The 20,995-nt window shown below is 34.5% G+C and overlaps 2 protein-coding genes across 2 annotated transcripts; both read right to left on the bottom strand.

Annotated features, from left to right (window-relative positions):
- Nucleotides 1-77: 77 nt before the first annotated feature.
- Nucleotides 78-10,860, bottom strand: LOC132312493 (transcription elongation factor TFIIS-like). The gene is made up of 2 exons (XM_059810870.1): nt 6,606-10,860; nt 78-1,193 (listed from the first exon to the last, which is right to left on the bottom strand). Exons 1-2 carry the CDS (start codon nt 6,771-6,773, stop codon nt 336-338), a joined length of 1,026 nt encoding a protein of 341 aa, XP_059666853.1. The 5' UTR covers nt 6,774-10,860; the 3' UTR covers nt 78-335.
- Nucleotides 10,861-13,280: 2,420 nt separating this feature from the next.
- Nucleotides 13,281-19,228, bottom strand: LOC132312492 (rhodanese-like domain-containing protein 7). Its single transcript, XM_059810869.1, has 5 exons — nt 18,817-19,228; nt 17,220-17,471; nt 16,952-17,050; nt 15,424-15,705; nt 13,281-13,871 (listed from the first exon to the last, which is right to left on the bottom strand). The coding sequence occupies exons 1-5, from the start codon at nt 19,210-19,212 to the stop codon at nt 13,497-13,499; spliced, it is 1,404 nt and encodes a 467-aa protein (XP_059666852.1). The 5' UTR covers nt 19,213-19,228; the 3' UTR covers nt 13,281-13,496.
- Between the last annotated feature and the right edge of the window lie 1,767 nt (nt 19,229-20,995).

Raw genomic sequence — 20,995 nt, 5'->3', positions numbered from 1 at the left:
TGGAGCCTAGGAGCGCGCCTTTGACAACACCGTATAACATAGAAACAGAGACATTTTCACTATTATACATATAGAACTTTCAGCAGCAGCAACAAAAATTCAAACCAAGGAGAGACAAAAGCCATCAATTTGTACTTGTTTATTGACAAAGGAACTGACTATATCAAAGCAAGATGTTATCTCCAACAATAAATTAGTTCTAACCCTTCCTACACGTAAATTAAACTTGGTTTCTGCAAAACTGAGTTGTAGCTACCAAGTTTATAATGAACCGTGACAAGAAGGGTACCTTCAGAGTTCAAACATGGTGAGACCTGAGCTTCTAAAAGAACTCTTTAACAGAACTTCCAACGGTTATTGCAAGTTACACAAACTACAAATGTTGTCATAGGTTCATCAGCACTCCGAATCTGCGCCTGGTTGTACGTAGTGTTATTTTTCCCACACCGTCTACACCTGAATTCTGTAGTGGTGGCTTTTGGAGCGTCATCTCGCTGGCACTCAAACAAAGCTTTTTCTTTGATCTTCTCATTCTCAAGTTGTCTTTGGTAGCTTGCCATTTCTTCTGGGCTCATTTCCGGGATCCTTTCTGGCTTGACATCTCCGAGGAGAACTTTTCTCCGGAAATCAGTGTTTTTTGGATCCTTGATGTTGAACATTATGGATCGGTATTTGAACTTCTGGGTACCATTAGACCGTCCCCATTTCTCAAACAATGAGGACTCCACTGCAACAGCAACTCGAAAAGGGTCACAAGCATTCACTTCATCCCTGAGATCTTCATCAGCCTCACCAGAAACTTTGCACAAAGCCTCCGAAAGTAGTTCCCGGACTTTGTTCCGTAAGGCATCGTTACATTTAATCACAGAAGTCAGCTTTGGGGAAGCAACAGGGACAGACGACTTTATAGCCTTCTCAGAATTCAGTGTACCACTCCAATCATTTTTCTCAAGTTTCACAGCTTCAACCTTCTTAACCTTCATGGATTTCGCCTCATGAACCGTCTTGGTCTCAATCATCTCTGCACATGCAGGCTTAGCTTCCACAGAGTCTTTATATTCTAAGCTACCAGTTTTCTTGTTCTTGATTGTTTCTTCAGTGATAATATTTCTCCATAACTCAATCAAGTTTGAAGCCAAAGCTTGGATCCTCCTCCTAGGATGTTTTGTCAGATATCGAAGACGTTTCCCAACCTGAAAACAGAAAAAGAAAAAAGAAAAAAAAAATTATATCAACAACTAAAAACGAAAAGAAAAAGTAATCTGGAATTTGGTTTTTTGCTAGTGAATAAATAATGTGCCCCATGGTATGGAACCTTTCCCGTAATGCTAGATCAAGAATCATCTGATGGACATATACACGAAGTACTAAATCAAAGACAAAAAAAAAAAAAAAAAAAAAAAAAAAAAAAAAAAAAAAAAAAAGAGCATCTTACATCACCTCTACTAAATGTATCTATACATAAATGAAGTCATTATGCCAACCACTCAGTCTCTAAGAGCTAGATGTGGGGATGGAACAATCAAAAAACTATTATCCCAAACACAAGGAAAATCATATTTTGATTCTATAAATCAGTATAACAAAGAAAACAAAAATGACAATGAAGTAAAATACCCTTACGAAATAATGTTTCAAAGTATTAGGAACTTGTTTATCTGTGCATCCCATTCAACCAAGAATCATTATAGGAGAACATATAAAAAATGATAAATAAAAATAACGGCATTATGTTACAAGTAGCAATTTCTTCTTGTAATCTCCTTTCTTCACTCACTCAAAGAATCGAAGCAAGAATCAAACACGAAGTGGTTTCTACAACCATTTTCAATGGCTAACCAGGGAAAGCAAAAACTAAAAATCTTCTCTCTTCCCATTATCCAACCCTTTCTTCAATGTCTATTTTATTTTTACCTTTGCAACTGATAGCAATTACAAAGTTCGTCTTGACATCAGAGCAGACATATAAAGGGGAATTCCAGTTACAATTCGAGTAGTTCCCCAAGTTTGTTTAAGAATTGATGTGAAATTTGTAACAATTAATTTGAGTTACAATTCAGGTAGAAAATAAATTAGGGTTAAAGGTGGGAAATATCGTAACTTCAGTAGAAGCACTCGATCAAACCTGAAAGCCTGACCGACTCGTGGTTTTCAGAGGGTGTAGAATCCCTCATGTGAATGGTTTTCCTAGAATGTACTCGTGGTTTTTCACAATGTTACAACTGGTAATATACTCTTAAGGTGTATGACCCTAGCATATCGCTTTTAGATTGTATAGACCCTTCAGGCATGGTTATCTTAGGAAGTGCTACTCCCACAGTGTGGGCATTCTTGGGTGCGCAATCCCTAAAAATTTCAAGCAGGTATAACAATGTTTAAAACCTCTATAACGCCAAGGAATGTTTGATCATGAGCTAAGAAGCACGGACACGGACACGACACGACACAGACATGGACACGGCGACACGGCAAATCCAAAAAAATTAGGACACGAACACGGTGAATAGTATATATATATATATATATATATATCAGCATTAATAATTTTTTTAAAAAAACACTGATTTGTTTAGGTTGGAATATATATATATATCATTGATATGTTAGTATATATATATATCAGCATCTTTAGGACACGGACACGGCGAATTGTGGCATCTTTAGGTTAGTATATATATATATATCAGCATATTTAAGTTAGTATATATATATATCAGCATCTTTAGGGTAGTACAAAACAAAAAATAGACCATATCAGCATTAAAAATTTAAAAAAAAAAAAAAAAAAAATTAACATATCAGCATTAAAAATTAAAAAAAAAAAAAAAATTCTAGAAAAGTGTGTCCGAGCCGTGTCTGAGCCGTGTCCGTGCCGTGTCCGAAAATTTAAAAAAATAAAAAAATTCCAGACACGTTTTTTGGCGTGTCCGACACGTGTCGGGGTGTGTCCGACGCGTGTCCGTGTCCAACACGTGTCGGACACGGATTCTTCGCCCATTTTGGAGTGTCCGTGCTTCCTAGATCATGAGTAAGTAGATTGGAGGTTCCCTGTTGTCAACAGGGGATTGAAGTTCCTTGTTGTTCCATACAAATGGTATGTCAGTGATTCTAGAACCTAGATAATAGGTTTATACAGTGTTGATGATGAGCATGGACAGATGCTTGGCAACTGATATTTCAATATGATTAAAGGACTGGAGTGCAATGATTGGGTAAAGTGGTCTTGTGCAATAAGCAATAAAAGGAGATACTAAGTAGTTTCGAGAGATCACAACGCCTGAGTTAATCATATCATTACCAACATAATGCATTTATCATTTTAATCCCTTTTGTCTACCATTATTATTGTGTTCTATTGATGAATTACACTGCTTGGCATTACTGCATCATTTCATCATCTCATTTTGTTCATTTGACTAACATATCTATAAGGATATAACGTTTTATAAGGTTTGGCACTTGTCAGATTACCATCTATAACTGAGATTCCTTTATCTGTTACTTTTTTTCCCTTGAGATTCCAGTAGAAGATGGAGGCCTGCTCCACCCCAGGGACTACTTAATACATGGCAGATTGCTATGTGGTGTTTCCAAATTTTATAAATTTATACAGATTTGACACGTATAACGAAGAAAATTTCAATACTTAAATATGCTTAATGCATAATGATATATATATATATATGCTTGAACTTTTGAATAGTATGTTAGAATGGAAGGTTCCCATAAATAAGTTGTCGATTTGGAAATCAATTATGTATCAGAACATTATTGGGGAAAAACTGTAATGTCTGTGATTTATACATATATATATTTTGTGGTGGAGAAATTAAAAAGGTGGGATTTTGTGAGTTGAGGGACCCACCACTTGATTTTTAATGGCCAAGAGGCCATTCTAGCCTCATTTTCATTCTCTCTCCCGTAAGATCTCTTCTCTCTCTCATTCTTGGTTTCTTTTTCTTTCTTTTTACATCATAGCTTCAATCTTTAATTACTCATTCATTTCTTGGAATTTTTGGATGCTGTTTGCGGCAAATGGAGAGCGCGGCGAGACCTACACATAGATGCAAGCAATTCCTTGTTTGGTGCACTCTAGGGATTTCGAATTTCGGGACCCATTTGAGGGTTTTTGCATCTAAGTGAGGTAGGGGTGTTTAATCCTTAACTTCTTGGATTTTAGTAAATTATTCTCTATGTGTTGTTGTCTAGCATGCTATAATTGTGATGAATTTTCTTTAATATGATTTAATTGTTGTATATGAAAATTATAATTATGTGTATGGTTGTTGTTGTGTAAGAAGAGCATGCCTAATGTGTTAAATTCCATACCTTTGGTGCTTATTAATTTGCTAGAAATTGCTATGTGAAAGTATGTTGAATTGTGTAATATAAAATTTTTTATTGTCATTACATTAGAAAAGTATGTGATGTTCATGCATGACATTGGGCATGAAAAAGGGAAAAATGTTTTGAAAGCAAATGAAACTATTTTGGGGAAATTGTGTTGAAAAGTGTTTGCGAAAACCCGGACACCTAGGAGGCGCCTAGTGGTTCGTGGTGTTAGTGTGATCTAGAAGGGGTTAGAGAGAGACTCTAGTGTGGTTGAGCTACCCAGACGACGCCATGGAGGTGCCATGTGGTCGGCGAAGACTAGCCAACCCCTCCCTCATGACGCCTTGGAGGTACATTGGGTCGGATTACACTAACGATTTGGAAGTTGAAACGGAAATGTTTTGGAAATGGGGAGCGACATGAGCATGGCATTGCACTTCATTGGCATACATGGTGTATTTGTGACTTGGATGACATTTGTGTTTATATTGGATGTTGTGGTTATAGTTTACATCCCCGGTATAGTATGATCCAGTTTTCATATTTTTTATTCTCTATGTGGATTCACAGGGTCATAAGAGGTGTGTCTTAGGCACCTCCTACTGAGCAATTTGCTCACCCCTTATATTTAACATTTTTCAGGACATGGACAGGAAGTGGCGGATGACGCTCCTCCAGAGGGTTCAATTGGTTAGTAAACCGTTTTGATATACTTTGTAGCTATGATCTCATTTTATTATTATTTATTTATTTATTATTATTATTATTATTTTTATATATAAACCCTGAGATAACACGTATATTATGTATTGACATAGGACAGGAAGGTAGTGTCCTTAGTTGACCTTGGGTTTGGGTAAGGACCCGGTTAGCGATTCGTACCCCCGGGTTCGGGTCGTTACAAAAACATTACGGATCATACTGTCATTTGGTTTATTAAGGAACAAAGATCGTAATTAAGAAGAGAAGATCGTAATTAAGTTTTAAGCACCTAAGACAATAGCTGGAGGGGATAAGGCCAGAAAAGTTTTGAGCACTCCAAAATAGCAACTTCCCTTGACATAGGGGTAGATACTAAACTACAAGTATATTCAAAATCTTTCATTCAATTAAAGAGAGTAAATTTTGAGGACTTGAAGAATTTAGTATATATACCCCAACCAATAGAAGGCCTCAAAAAAAAAATTCCTTTTATATATTGTTAACTATATATATATATATATATATATATATATATATAAATAAAATAAAAAAACCAACCAATAGAAAAAGCCCAAAATTTTTTGTTTCCTTACATTATTAACTTTCTAAAATTTTATTCCCAAAATTCTTATTTCCTTATAATGTTACCTCCATAAAATTTTTATTTCCTTATTGGAACCCCAACCAATAGGAGAGGTTTAATGGTAAGCCCAAAGAATTAAGTTCTATTTTCTATCCTTATATAACCATTTTTTTCCCTCCTCCCCTCATTCTACTTTCTTTTTTTTTTCCTCCTTTATCATTGCACCAGCTTTATTAATTATTGATTACATATTTATTGGATGGGTTATTTTATATTTTAAAAAAAAAAAAAAAAAACAAAACAAAACAAAACTTTGCAAAACTTGAATACAAAAATTAATTAGTAACTTTACATCTCAAAAAACAAGAAGGATGAATTTTAAATTAACATAATTAAAAGCCTATTTTATATTTTTCGCCTAAGGCATCAAATTATCCCCTGTATATGTAGTTCTACCTTAAAATTAAAAGTGTCGAGTTTAGCAATTTACACAAACTTGTTTTCAAGATGAAGGGAATCAAATCAAGATCATGAGTGCTCTCTCTCATAGTCATAAAAAATGAAAAATATGAAAAATCAAAATTACAAACAATGAAAAATATGAATACTCAAAATTTGGCCTGTTTGGTTCAGTTTTGTGACAACTCGAGAATCAGAAAATTGTACCCAAAATAAAAACTATTTGATTGACAGCTTTCAGAAAACTCAATTAGAAAAAGGGTTGTTTTGGGAACTGTTTTTATATTTTTCTGAATTCTTAAAAACTGGTATTAGAAAACTGAACCAAGCATGCCCAAAATCCTTTACTGTTTTTCTTAGAAACCAAACGAAGGATGATTAACAGAACATACAGATTGGTGGTAAACTGGTAATACGATCAAAAGTTATCGAAACAAAGAAAAAGAAAAATATCGACACCATGATTTCAAGTTAATAGTAACAAGAAAACAGAAGGAAACTAAATCTACAGATTGAAGTAGTTACGTACCTGCGTGGAGACAAGAACCTCATAGGTAACCGGAAACTTCTTGAGGCGCTTGAGCGCGTCCAGGCACCGACCTTCCTCGGCCGACGAATCTCCTCCGCCGTCAACGGCCGCCACGTCCGCCGCTTTCTTCACCGCTTCGAACAACTCAATCAACTCCTTCTCCATCATAATATCACTATTCCTCTAACTCATAACAAACAATACGGAAAAGATATATATATATATATACACACGTATAGAGTGAGAGAGAGAGAGAACGGGGTATGTAAGGATTGAAGGGAAGTTTATAGAAGGGTGTTTATATCGGACGGTCAGTATTGAGGGACTAGTGGCGCTAGATGTTTCGGTTAGAGTAGGAGTGTTGTTGAAACTTCGAACTAGTCCTTGACTAGTGATTAGGCGCGTAAGACTAGGCTCTGTTGGCACGTGACAAATATGATAAATAGGGCCTTCATTACAAATCCTTTCTTGTTCATTAATATTTTCTCTCTCATTGTTAATGGGTCGGTAATAATAAGCTAGTTTGAGAGTACAATTATTTTCTTTTAATTTTCTTTTAATTTTATATATATATATATATTCTTTCCTAGAAGGTAAGACAAAAATTTCAAAAAAAATATAGTTATCAAACCCGATATAGAATTTATTTCTCCTTGATCTTATCTAAGATTAGCTAATTACCAAATATAAAATAAAAACAAAATAAGAAAACTGTTAAAAATAAAAAAGTTGACTCAAAATTAAAATAAATCAAAACTAGCTAAAACTTTCTGATTTTCTTTGTCCTTACTTGCTATAAATTTCTGATTTTCTTTGCCCTTCCTCCACTTCTTTCCTTTTCCGGGTGTTCCAATGATTTAGGAAATCTTCTCTTGATCCAATGTTGTTGAAAATCGAAAAGTTGACTCAAAATTAAAAATAAATCAAAACTCCACTTCTTTCCTTTTTCCGGTGTTCCAATGTTTTCGGAAATCTTTTACTGATCCAATGACGATTCCTTGTTTGTTTGCGTGTGTGTTTTTAAAGGTGAATATGCGTGGCTTGTGTGTGTAGCACTTGGGGAATTAAATCTAAGGAGTATCTTTTACAAATTCAAGATAACCGAAATAATTCTACTTTCTTCTTTAAATATTAAAATTAAAAATTAGCTTTCCAAGTGTCAAAAGATCTTTTTGTGTAAAATATGCATAATGTGTAAAATATTTTTATCGACATATTACTACCTCAGCAATATGAAAAGCACAATCTCTTTACACATCCACATTAACCTATTTTATCTTTCTTCCCTCTTTCTCATTCAATTATCAATGAATTAACTCTATTCGAGGTAAGTTCATAGTAATTATATGAAATTATATGAAGTCTTGAATATGACACGTGATTGTTATTATTATTTTGACACAATGACGGAACTAAAAATAATTAGTCCAAATTTTTAACTTAAATCCACTATAAAACATCAAATTTACATCCAAAAAAAAAATATTTATAGACAACCATTAGATGCTCTTTTGCTCATGGGGACCATATATGAGTATCTGAACTGAATTCTGTTACTACAACAATCACACGGTCACACCAATATTGCTAACGTACTATAAATAAAAATAATAAATCTGCCTTTTTTTTTTTCTTTTTCTTTTTTTTTTTCCTCATAAGCTAAAGTTTCAAACCCGTGGCCTCCCTTTAGGAAGCATGAGTCTGGTTTGGCCCTTTGGTGATTTCCGAATTCTGTTGGTACAACAATCATACCAATGCTCTCTGAACTTGCTATATGATGTTGAATCTTCTTACCATCGCGAGCAATGACTTTTACGCTTAGAATTTATATAATAGCTTGAAACACTGAAACTCACAAGGTAAATGATCAAATCTATGATTTTATGGCACAGACAAGAGGCAGTTTCGTACATGTTACTACAATTTGCATTCTACCCATAGGACATAGCAAGGAAAATCCGTCTGTCATTACATAAATTCATATGGCGGGAAGGCGACAACAACAACAACGCACACCGGCAGTGATACTCTTCAACAGTTTGGCCGGCCTAAATCATTAGCAAAGAAGAAAATAAAAAAGAGGGGGAGGCGACAACAACAACATACTCCGGCAGTGATAATACTCTTCAACAGGTAGGCCGGACTAAATTATTAGCCAAAAAGTAGATAAAAAAGAGAGGAGTCAAGTGAGAAGGAGCTGAGGCATTGGGAGTTGTCATAACCTCACAGACTGAACACAACCAACAATTTGACATTCGAATTCTGTCAACCTCAAAATGCAACACAAAACAGAAACATATGTCAACTAATTGATTATTGATTGCTATTGAAGTAATCAAACTCAGGTGGGTGACCAGAGGGAACTGAACTGGAAAAACAACTAATTGATTATTGATTGCTATTGAAGTAATCAAACTCAGGTGGGTGACCAGAGGGAACTGAACTGGAAAAACGTCCCAGGGAACTCTGGACATGTATAGCATAACTCAATATTCTTTTTTGGCAAAAAAATCCAATAAAAAGAAACAAGCTTTCCCTAAAGTATATTAGATTACAAAGCATGAAATGTTTTCTTTGCATGCTCTGCGTTAATCACTGAGGTAGAATTGTCTTACCAATTTCTATTTCACTAACAACAGGACCGTGCATTTCTTGATTGACAAGTGAAGAATCTTCAAACTTTTTTTTATTTTTGGAAGTTAGCAACTACTCACACACCCTACCTCCACCGAGGTTCGAACCCCCGACCTCCCTATGGGAAGGAAAGGGTGATACCGCTGGGCCATTTGGTCCTTTGGTAAGAATGTTCAAACTTTTGTGTGTCTGTGAGAGAGAGACCACGTCACAAAATACGAACAAAAACAAATTCCATAGTAAAACTTGTAACAAATCAAGCTGACCTATTAATCCTTAAGGACGTTCTAGTGTAAGCACTCCATGTGGGTAAAGAATGCTAAAAAACCCATGGGACTGAACATGACCGAAGTGCCAAAAAATTAACATCTGAGGAAAGTGTAGAGTGCTTCCAAGCACCCCCAAATATTTCATTAACTAGTTAAATGATAGATAGAATTATTAATTCTACCCTACTCAATTCAACTTGACAAAGGCTTTTCCCTACTATTTGGGGTTGGTTACAAGAATCATGTTTTGTGAGTATGCTCTATCTAAGGTCGTAGCCTCAATTAAATCATATCCTAATTCATATTAGCTTTTGTCTTCCTTTACCTAGGTTAGCATCAATATGTACCATGTCAGTTTTCCAAACCGATGTTCTTAATGGCCGTCATTGGACATAAGTCACATGACTAAACCACTTTACTCATGTTTTTTTTTTTTTTGGTCATCTACCCACACATCCATCTCAACATTAGCATTTTTACAACACTCATTTTATGAATATATTGTTTCCTAACCGCCCAATATTCTATCCCATAATGTATGGTTGGGCTAATGACTATTTTATAAAATTTACCTTTCAATTTTAGAGGTACACATGGACCCCACAATATGCCATAATTACTCCTCCATTTAACCCATCCTATTTTAATCATATGCCTTTTGGACCACAATTCACATATCTAGCCTCTTCAAACAAAATGGAAGAGAGCCTCAATCAACTCCAATTGTTTCATCAAAACAAAGCAGTACTCCTTTAGCTAGGAATGGGTGGGTTGCCTAAAAAGCTTTTATCGGTCAATGTGCTTTATAATATGATCAAACCTATTGAATTCTCAAGACTGTTGCTTACATTAATATTCCTAAATAAATTAATCTAAAGCGGATTAAAAAAATCTCAATTTTGCAAAACTGGAGATGAGAGCTCCGGTACATTATTCAATAAGCTATAACGGATAAAATCCTATACCAGAGCGTAAACAACCAAATTTTAGCAGATGTATGGATACTAAAATATCAAAAAGATAATTTAGAGACACTAACAAATTATCTTGCCCTTACTGTTTGCAAGAGGAAAGCCACAAATACATCTCCAGATATAAGATATATAAGTAGCGTAGAGAGAGTAATAACAATCAGATGTAGAAAACAAGTCGAATAAAGAGAACATCATAAACATAAAAGTTCAAATCCATCCATTAATCCCAGGAATTAATGCCAACAAGGCCTCGACATAGTACTAAGACAAATAAGAAAATGAAACTGCATTATTTGAATAAAATCTGTCCACAGTTTTCCCATCAGCAAATTGAGGAATGATGTCAAAAAGCTTTACCAGATAGATTTCACATCTCTTTTCACTTTTCAGGCTCTGGTTTCTCAAAAAATGTCTTCTTCAACCAATCAAATGGCTGCAAGTTATTGAAATGTAGAAGAAAAAGTAAGTAAGAAAGTCTGCAAAAGTTATAGACAAGTGAAAATTAATTGACAGGTATTACACGAATTTAATAACATGATATCAAAATGTGAAGAAACAAGAATATCCAAGAGGCATTATCAATGTTAAAGCATCATTTCACTATTTGCAGCTTTTGAATTCCAATATTATTATCCCACAAGAACAAACCATTATCCCACAAGAACAAACCCTTAATTCAAAATTTTAAGGAAGTATATAGGTTCCAACAAAATCATAGTTGAAGTAGTAATTTTTTAGTCACAAAAGAGGACTCATTTACCTGTAATTTACAATCTACAATATTTCATCAATACAACAAAAATCAAATGACACAGCAAAAAGGTACATTGATGAAAATTCAAAATGTATCAAAAATAAATAAATGAATGGAATTAGCGTCTCTGAGACCTAATCAACAAACCCTTAAGCAACTATGAGACAAACTTCAACAAAACTATGAGCTATCCCATCTGCACAATTGCTGCTTTGCGGAGTACCAATGAATAACATGTTTAAAAAAATTCTTAAAATTAATTCTTTTTTTTTTTAAGTGGAACTGCAGGAGCCACATTTACTGAAAAACATGCATCAACACTGTCGCTGGAAACTAGGGGAAAAAAAAAAAAAGATGAGGATAAAGACTTTTTGGCAAGCCTAGCTGCATGAGTCTATGGGTAGTCGTACTACCATACCACAACGAATCCTACCTTTCCATATGCTTTATTGACACGGGACAAGAAATGCATCAATAAATAGAATAATAGATGCCATATATCAATAAACGAGTAATTACCGAAACGGACTGTGATCAATGACATGGACCGAAATTCTTAGGACTTACAACTTCTTAACCCAATAAAATTTCTAAAGAATCAGCTGATAATGGACACTCTCAAACTAGAAGACCATGGGATACATAATCAGCAATGATTCAACGACCAAGGTTCCAACTTTCATGAAATTTCCAAGCTCAATCAATTAACATTACATCCATACGTCCACCAACATAGAATATGTACTAACCAAAAAAAAAGTCAATCTTTCATTTTTCACATAGCATCAACAAGACAAACAAAATTCACTAATATAAATGTTTGAATAAGCAATTGAAATCAAATTCTGCAGCTATAATTTTACTTATCAATTAAAAAAAAAAAAAAATCTGAAGCTATATTTCTGAGTTCTAAGATATACATAAATATATAAGTTTACAAAGTCATGCCACCTATATAATCCACACTAACAATAAAACCATATTCCCAATATCAAAATCTAACAGAAAAAAAAATAAGCAAAGGAAAAATTACAATAAACCGTTAAATGGAAACGATAAATAAAATTAAAATATGTAGAGATGTTCAGATCGAAAGTGTAAGAATAAGATGAGACGTGTGGTCCAAAATATATGTATGTATAAGATATATAGACAGAAATTAGAGGACCTGGACGAGATAAAGAGCGGTGGTAGCGGCAGCGACGCCCCACATGGCGGCGGCCTGGATGTCAGTGGCCTGAATACGGAGACCTGGCCGAACGATCTTGAAGAGACCCGATCCTGCTGCACCTGCCATTTCCGCAATCAACAAACCCTAAATTTGGAGATTGGAGGCCTTTTTGAGTGAGAAAAAGATTCTGTTTTTTCAGGAGGACGATAATGAACTCTGAACGGAGGAAATTTTTATACTACTCCAATTGGTCAATTTTTTTATTCAAAACGCATGATTCATTGTTTTTTCTTTTTACGTTTCTATTTCGAAAAAAAAAAATAATAATAAAATAAAATTGTATAAAAATATGTTTTGTTGATACTTGATACCTTTGTAAGATTATTTTCTGAAAAACCAGTTAAAATTTTTTAATAATCAATCTTTTTATAAGTTTCTGAATTTTTAAAATATTGAATCGAGAGTTAATTTAATTATTATTAGTGTAATCTAACATCATTCATTTTTGTTTTCTAAACAATGAGTAGAATTAATGTCGATTGTGAAAATAATTCCCTTGCAAATCATAAACCAATTATATTTTATAGGGTCCTTTTGTTGGTGGGTAATAATATACCATTCTCGACCCGAAAAAAAAAAATAATAAATATAAAGATAAAGATAAAAATTGCCAACTGCCACCACATAACCAGGCCATTATAGCAAAACCCATCTTAAAAATGATACGCACAAGAAAGTAATATTCCTTTGGCGTAATATTCCTTTGGCACCAAACAAAGCTGCTGCTTGGTTAAATGAGAAAAATCCAATGAGGGTCCAAGGGGAAGGGTAAAAAGTGATCTCAAAGTTAATAAACTATGAAGGCTCCAACAATGAGAATTAAGGTCAAATTTTAAATTAATGTCACTAACCTAGAATACAAGTTTAAAATCAACTATCTCGAAGAAAAAAAAAACGCGGGGCAGAGAAGTCATCAGAAATGAGATCACATCCGCTCATTACAACTCATTTTCCAGGCATGGACATCAGTCAAAAATTGAAAACGAATTCCTAACTGGATCTATTTTAGTGTTTCCATCTTTCAGAGAATTATACTGAATTTGACACCGGGGTGACAATTTTTTCAGTGTCCGTTGTTTTTGGTGGTGGGCGACCCTTATCTGGACCACCAATAACACCCCATGTCTCAAATTGCCTTTGTCGAGCTCTTGCCCTCTCTTTCTCTAGTTCAGATTTCGAAGAGTAACAGTGTGGACAAGAAACTCCATACTCCCACTCTGGAGCTTCCATATCCGCATCACTCACAGGTTGCTTGCACCCATAGCAAAGCTTGAAAGTACCCTGTGCCAACCCATGTTCAACCGAAACTCGCTTGTCAAACACAAAGCACTCACCTTCCCAAAGGCTCTCAGACTCTGGGATTTCCTCCAGGTATTTCAGAATCCCACCTTCCAGATGATAAACCTGAAAAAGCATTGAGAATGCAGAAAACAAAAAAATAAAAATGAATCACTTATCTTATTATTGGTTTATGGCTTAGCCAAGCACATAATAATGATCTCCTGCAGACTCAAGCAGTGTGCTAAATTGAGTTTCAAAGATTTTGTCCGTCAAACTACATGTCTATATCTTTTTCCTTTAATGGAATATCAAGATAAAAATCAATAGAAAAACCATTTAATACACATTTTAAAACAGAACAATCAATACAAATACCATTTAATGACACATTTTAAAACAGAACAATCAATACAGCCCCTTGGAATTAGCCTGGCAGAAGGATGCGGTAGGGTTGGCTGTCATTTATTTTAATCTTGCAACCAAAAAAAAACACAAACGAAATGCCAATGAGGTTCATATTAATTTTTTAATAGTTTAAAAGAAAACTTTGTCCTCCAAGATATTGTCAATAAATCGATGTTATCTGGTTATTCATGTACAACATTGATGACAAAATAGTGTCTTCACTTTTCTCATGAAATATAAAATTACCCCCTAGGAGACATTGCTTCATCCAGTGATAGGAGCTCAAAACTATTCAAGTCAGAGGACCAGCAACGTTGCACCAATGCCAAAGATTGTTTGTATTGAGTTCCTCCCAGCTAACACAAACAGAATTCCATGTTTATGTGACACATATAAGATGGAATCTTACTGCACAAAGTAGCAGGCAGCAGCAGCAGAACCATCACTACTACCACCACCAACAAAACCTTTTTTTCCAACTAGTTGGGGACATGAATACGCATTTCTGTCTTGACAAATAGTTTTACACCAACTGTCAAGATACCTAATGCAACCCTCCCCCTTTATTGGGGCTTGATATTGGCTGTGCAAAGATCAGCACTAAACATGACACAGACGAGCTTCATATTGCACAGAGCAGAAATATATAAATAAATAATATTAAAAAAATCCAAAACCCTATATAAAGCTGCAAGAATATACATAATCTGCTTCAGAAATAACCTAAAATCCTTAGGCATGAATTGTATAAAATGGCTAGGCTCAAACTTGAACCCACAGTTTCATGGTTGGGTCCAAGCATTTACCATTGCACCGAGCACTTGTCTAGACACCCTCAATTAATGGAGACTACATTAAGTAATGACCTTTAGCTGCAGGTCAGAAGAAGACTGCATATATGGCACAACAAACTAATAATATATTCAATTTCATGCGCAATCTCCATCAAACCCTAAAAGGCTTGATTTCAAGATATTTCACTTTTGGACTGTGTGCCTTTCAACTGATATAAATAGAAAACTTCACCTCAAACTACAAATACAATTAAGAAATGTAGATAGAAGGAAAAAATAATTTCAAAATTTGGAAGAAATGAACCCACAAAAGGTAATAATTACTTTATCCTCTTGGATGGGTTACTCTTTCATTGTTTAACATATAGCTTCTGCGATGAAATCCATGTAACATTGACTCTTCCCTTTCAAAAGGTAAAATGAGCATAATAGAAGTCAGGTCGAGTGTTAAGAATAGAGCTGAAAAGAAAAGTTACCTCTTTGAAACCTTTGCCGAGGAGAAAACTTGAAGCTTTCTCACATCTGATTCCACCTGTGCAGTACATAGCAACCCGAGGCGGCATTTCACGTCCATTCTCTCCATGTGATGTGGTACTTCTGGTTGAACCATTCAACTCCACCTGGCCTTCTTTTTCACTAAGTTGAAACTGATCTGCCACCCAGGATGGGAACTCCCGAAATGCAGTGGTACACGGATCAACTGCTCCTTTAAACTTCCCAATTCTAGTTTCATAATTATTGCGCACATCAATCACTACCTAAATGTGTAATGTCAACAATAAGTTTAGGTTCAAGATCTGTAGGCAAAAGCAAGCTTTGTCTCTGTGACTAGTAAGTAGTAACTACATTGATCAACGCTCAAGTTTTAAGTGCCTTAAACATAAAGTGCGTTAACTACATATTAATTTAGAATTAAATTCAGTGCTAGTTGAGACAAAAATAAAATTCAACAGTATTTCTAACTTCCCAATTCTAGTTTCATAATTATTGCGCACATCAATCACTACCTAAATGTGTAATGTCAACAATAAGTTTAGGTTCAAGATCTGTAGGCAAAAGCAAGCTTTGTCTCTGTGACTAGTAAGTAGTAACTACATTGATCAACGCTCAAGTTTTAAGTGCCTTAAACATAAAGTGCGTTAACTACATATTAATTTAGAATTAAATTCAGTGCTAGTTGAGACAAAAATAAAATTCAACAGTATGTCTAACTTCATAACAAAGCACAGTCCCATATGCAGCTTGGGGAAGGGGATGACCAAAATCGACATGGGTAAAAAAGGGGTTTTCACTCTATTGACTGATCTAAAAAGTCTCCAAGTTGCTGAGCGAAAGTCCTTGTGACGCGAGTGAAGCTCCTTAGTAGGTTGCCTCAAAATTAGACAAAGTATCATGGAAAAATAGGATTCAAGTACAAGTTGTTGGGAAAATTCTTTGTCGTGTGCGTTGAGTACATTCCCATACAATAAAACTTAAAACTAAAACCTTAACAAAATTCATATGGCAAAAAAAAAAAAAATCATTATCAACGCCTACTATAGTAGAAGCTTTAAGGAGGCCAGGTATCGATTTTCAATCCAAGAAAAGCACTTGGCCATGCTGATCATGTGGCATAGATAAAATCACAAATCATCTTCACAACCAATTAAGTATTTATGGGATTTTTTTAGAAAACACGGGTAACATGCAAATTTTAACCTTTTTGCTATATACCATGCAGCTTCACAACCTACATCTCTTCAAATACATCAAAAAGCACTACCATTCCAACACTCGAGTGGAAAAAAAAAATGACCCTATCTATTTAGTTTTCATCTATCGATTGTAGTTGAAAATAACTTAGAACAAGCTAGCTAAAGCTGAAACAAAATGGTAAATACATCTGGCAGAATTGTGGATCAATTCAAGCAGAAGCAACTATAAAATGTAAAATTTTATACATAACAAATTCAATTAATCAATTATACAGGGGCTCAGCAACTAAACTGGAGTTAAGTTACTCACTGTATCTGGATCACTAATCAATGAATTCCAATCCTTTGGATTTACATATTTTCCAACTCTTTCAATTGGTGACACGGTAGGCAGTCCAAGAGAAACTATCTGCTTATACATAAAACAATATGAAAATAAGTGACTTTTCAATACATATATATATATATATGAAAACAAGTGCCACCTCATAGAAAGTATGACGCACAGATAATTCCTACAGTTCCTAAGAAATGTAGGGTCATCGGTCCAAATTAATAACTATTGCAAAGAACAATACCTCGCTTTTCAACTTGACCCTCACATGATCCCAACGAAAGGGAGCATCTTCGCCTGCTGCAAGAGGAGAACTGCTACTGTGTCCATGATGGATATCTTCTTCCTCAGGACTTACAGGCGATTCCACTTGTCTAAGCCCTTTCAAACGGTTATCACTTTCAATGAATCCAAGAACTCTTTTCACTGATTCACGTGTCCCACATATGCTGCCATTGATTCCTTCTGGTGCAAGAATAATACCACCTGAAACACGCTGAACAGCATCAGCTTGGTGAGGTATGAATGGCACAGATGAATAAGCATCGTAATAATAATAAGATGAATAAGAATAGTGAGATGCAAGGATCTGCTAGATAAAGGAGCTAACTGATGATGCAAACATTGGTGAATTAATTCATGAAATTGCAGAAAATATGGCAAAACAATTATCTACCCCAAGCTGAACAATATAATCATGTGGCTTGATCATGATTACAACCTATTTAAGAAAAAACAGACAGAAAAAAAAAAAAAAAAAATTCCCTAACAAAAACCACAAATTGGGTGACTTGCAACTCAATCCCTGCACAGCCTTTAAAGGCTTTCAAATGTCATATTGCTTCACAGTTCGTCTACTTGTTCCTAATTATATGACTTTGAATCGTACTAATCCCAATTTCTTTCCCTGGATAATGCACATGCATACCAAGTGGTTCATGCCAAGTGCTACCTTGCACCTAGTCATGTAAGCAATGCATAGTTTTTTTTTCCTCTCTCTATTATGTATAATAACATCACTTAGCATTCTCGCTGCATCAACATTATCTGAAAAGTTGTATGTGGAGCTGTGTTCATGATGCAAAAATTTCTCTCACAATTATTCATTAGCCATCCTTGCATTGCTAATCAACATGAATGCCAAAAACTTCATCCATATCAAAAAAGTAGGTCAAGCTTCTATCCACAAATACACATGCACATTACAGATCACCAAACAATTTCATCGACATAATTATCCCGGGTAACCTCAGCTTAAAATACCTAATTAATAGGACAAGTGTCTTTCCAAATTCATAGTACCAACTAATGGACTTTTACATATGAGCCACAATGAGAATTTATGCCGAGCATTGTTGTTTCGAGAATTGAAATAGTACCATATTGACTTTCACTTGTATCTAAGGTTACTCCACAAAAGGCATTTCAACACTTTGGATACCCGCGCAAACAATAGCAACATTTCATTTTACCCCCTATGAATTTGTTTTAGACACGAGATTCAGTAATAACGTATTTAAAATTTTATACCTTGTTATTTCAATACTATCCGCACTCACAAGGAGCAGCAACATGCTTAGCCAACTTTCCAATAGCTTTTCAAAAGTACTTATTTTGCTTTGGCTACTTCATTTTTTTATCCAGTTTTTGCCCTCAAAAACAAGATTTACTTCCGAAATTCCAACCAATTTGCAGCTTCCATAAAATATTTGAAAACAAAAGTTACACATTTTTATACAGAGGGTTTTCATAATCAGTATTATTCAACAACTTCCATACATATATATATATATGCGAATTCAGCACTTTCATACATATATATATACGAAGAAGAAAATTACCAGTTCTTCGCAGAGTTCCTTCAAGGGCTTTCGTATGTTGGCGTGGTCTGGAAAATCTGCGAACTTGTAGAAGGACACGACCGTGAGAGACTGTGGATCCGAGTCAATCGTTTCTTGTTCCGTATTACAAACGGTAATGGGGTGTGCGGTTGCAGAGAAGCATTTGGATAGTGTGATGGTTTGAGAATAGGGTGAATTGGAGAGAGAAAAATTAGGGTTTTCAAAGAGAGGGAGGGTTGGAGACTTGGAAGGAGTTGCAGAGGACGTTTTCATGGTGCGATGTAAGCTAGGGTTTGGGATTGAGGAACGAGTTGTTGATGATAGCATCCTCAGTGCGATCAGTGAAGAAGACGTTCCGGATCGAAGCAAAGGCTGCGATTGCATCGAGAAGCACATCTAGTGCTCTGTACAGTAGTAATTTTATAACCCTTCGATTTATTAAGAACCAATTTTGATTTTTTTTTTTTAAAAAAAAAAAATTTACCCAAAAAAATAATACTTAGTGAAATATTTTTTTGATTTTTTATTTTTTAATAAATGATGAAAACTTGTTTTGCCATTGGCCCATTACCATCACAAAATAAAAAATAAAAAATAGATAAATAAATTTTATTTTTTTAAAATTTTCTCTCTACCATTTAATACAACAATGCTAAATAGGACTTCAGTCCATTGTACTTTAAATAAATTAATTTGTTCGATGCAAGTTATTTTGTCTGAAATTTAGATTGAAATTTTCAATTGAAAATTTATTATTTTTCCTTACCATTTAAAAACAATTAATTGCCAACATTTTCTTTTCTTTCTCGTGATTATTTATTTTTTTACCCACTCTCTCGTGATTAATACTCCCATTTCCTTGCCTCTCATTTCTACCATTGTACGTGCACACTAAAATTGAAGGAGACAAAGGGGAGAAAAAAGGATATTGAATAGGGCATTTACCATTTTATGAAATTTGTACTAGATTAGTTTTAAGTTTATAATTTTACCATTTTTTTTTCAGTGGAACATAATATTACAATTTTAATTTATAAAAATAAAATGATAAAAATATTTTTTTAATTATATTTCAGTTTATTTGAAATATACATTCTGCTGGTAGAATTGAAGTATTAAAATTAAAATTGGTCAAATTGTAAAAAAAAAAATTTACTCATGTATAATTGTGTGTGTGTGTATATATATATGTATATATATCAATATAAATTAGTTCGGTGTTGTGGATTTGTTTGTGTCTGGTCTTATTCCTCTATCCGGAACATAAGCAATTGAGAGCGAGAATTAGGGATGGCAATGGGACAATTTAGGGCGCACATCTCATTCTCTATTCCCAACTCCGTTTAATTTTTTCATCCTCGTAATCGCTTCAAAACCCACTGGGTTTTTCAAAATAGCCTCCATCCTCGCGCCATTTACATAATTGGTTCCAAAATCGCCCCAAAATTGGGCAAAACCCGCCGAGATTGGAATTTTTGTCATCCCTAATATATATACTTAACCTATTTTAGTAATTTATCATAATATGTAAGGGTAATTTAATAAATTTATAGTATATTTAGAGCGGACAACCATACCCCGAAATTAGGGGTGGCAAATTACGACACGATATGACATGAACACAATATGAGTTAAAAGGGTTTGAGTTTGGGTTTCGTATAAACGGGTTTGGGTCATAAAAATGTCGACACGATTAACCCGCTTACTTAACCGTATCGGGTTAGAATTAAGGAGTTCTACCCGTTTATAACCCATTTAACTAACACATGTTATAATCGTGAATATGATTTATGTAATATATTACCTGTTTAAACCTAATTACAATGGATAATTAACTCATTTCAACATAAACCTTGTCTATACCTTATGATTTTTCTTTTTATTTTGAATATTTGGGTTAATTATGACAATTTTTACTATTATTTAGTATTTGATTAAATATTAAATGTCTCGTTTTGATAAACAGATCATTAAACGGGTTAACATGTTTACTTGTTTAATAAACAAGTTGGGTTAGTGTTGAGAATTTTTAACACGATTATTAAATAGGTTAAATTTAGATTTACCTATTATGTATAATCCCGTTATATCACACGACACGAACACGAATTGTCACCCTTAACCAAAACTGTCCCAAAATCGGCGGATGTTTTAAAGCAATTCCCATCCCCATTTACAT

Source organism: Cornus florida, unplaced genomic scaffold (assembly GCF_030987335.1).
Source record: "Cornus florida cultivar Cherokee Brave unplaced genomic scaffold, ASM3098733v1 CherokeeBrave_3.0.0_Hap2_Chr06, whole genome shotgun sequence".
Taxonomy (NCBI): Eukaryota; Viridiplantae; Streptophyta; class Magnoliopsida; order Cornales; family Cornaceae; genus Cornus; species Cornus florida.
The sequence above is the reverse complement of the archived record's forward strand: the minus strand, read 5'-3'. Positions and strand labels throughout refer to the sequence as shown.

Coding starts and splice junctions, on each gene's coding strand:
- LOC132312493 (XM_059810870.1), bottom strand. CDS start 6,773: ATGATGGAGAAGGAGTTGATTGAGTTGTTCGAAGCGGTGAAGAAAGCG. Junction 1,194..6,605: donor AGGTTCTTGTCTCCACGCAG/GTACGTAACTAC, acceptor TTCTGTTTTCAG/GTTGGGAAACGTCTTCGATA.
- LOC132312492 (XM_059810869.1), bottom strand. CDS start 19,212: ATGTGCTTCTCGATGCAATCGCAGCCTTTGCTTCGATCCGGAACGTCT. Junction 17,472..18,816: donor AGGAACTCTGCGAAGAACTG/GTAATTTTCTTC, acceptor GATGCTGTTCAG/CGTGTTTCAGGTGGTATTAT. Junction 15,706..16,951: donor TGATTAGTGATCCAGATACA/GTGAGTAACTTA, acceptor TTACACATTTAG/GTAGTGATTGATGTGCGCAA.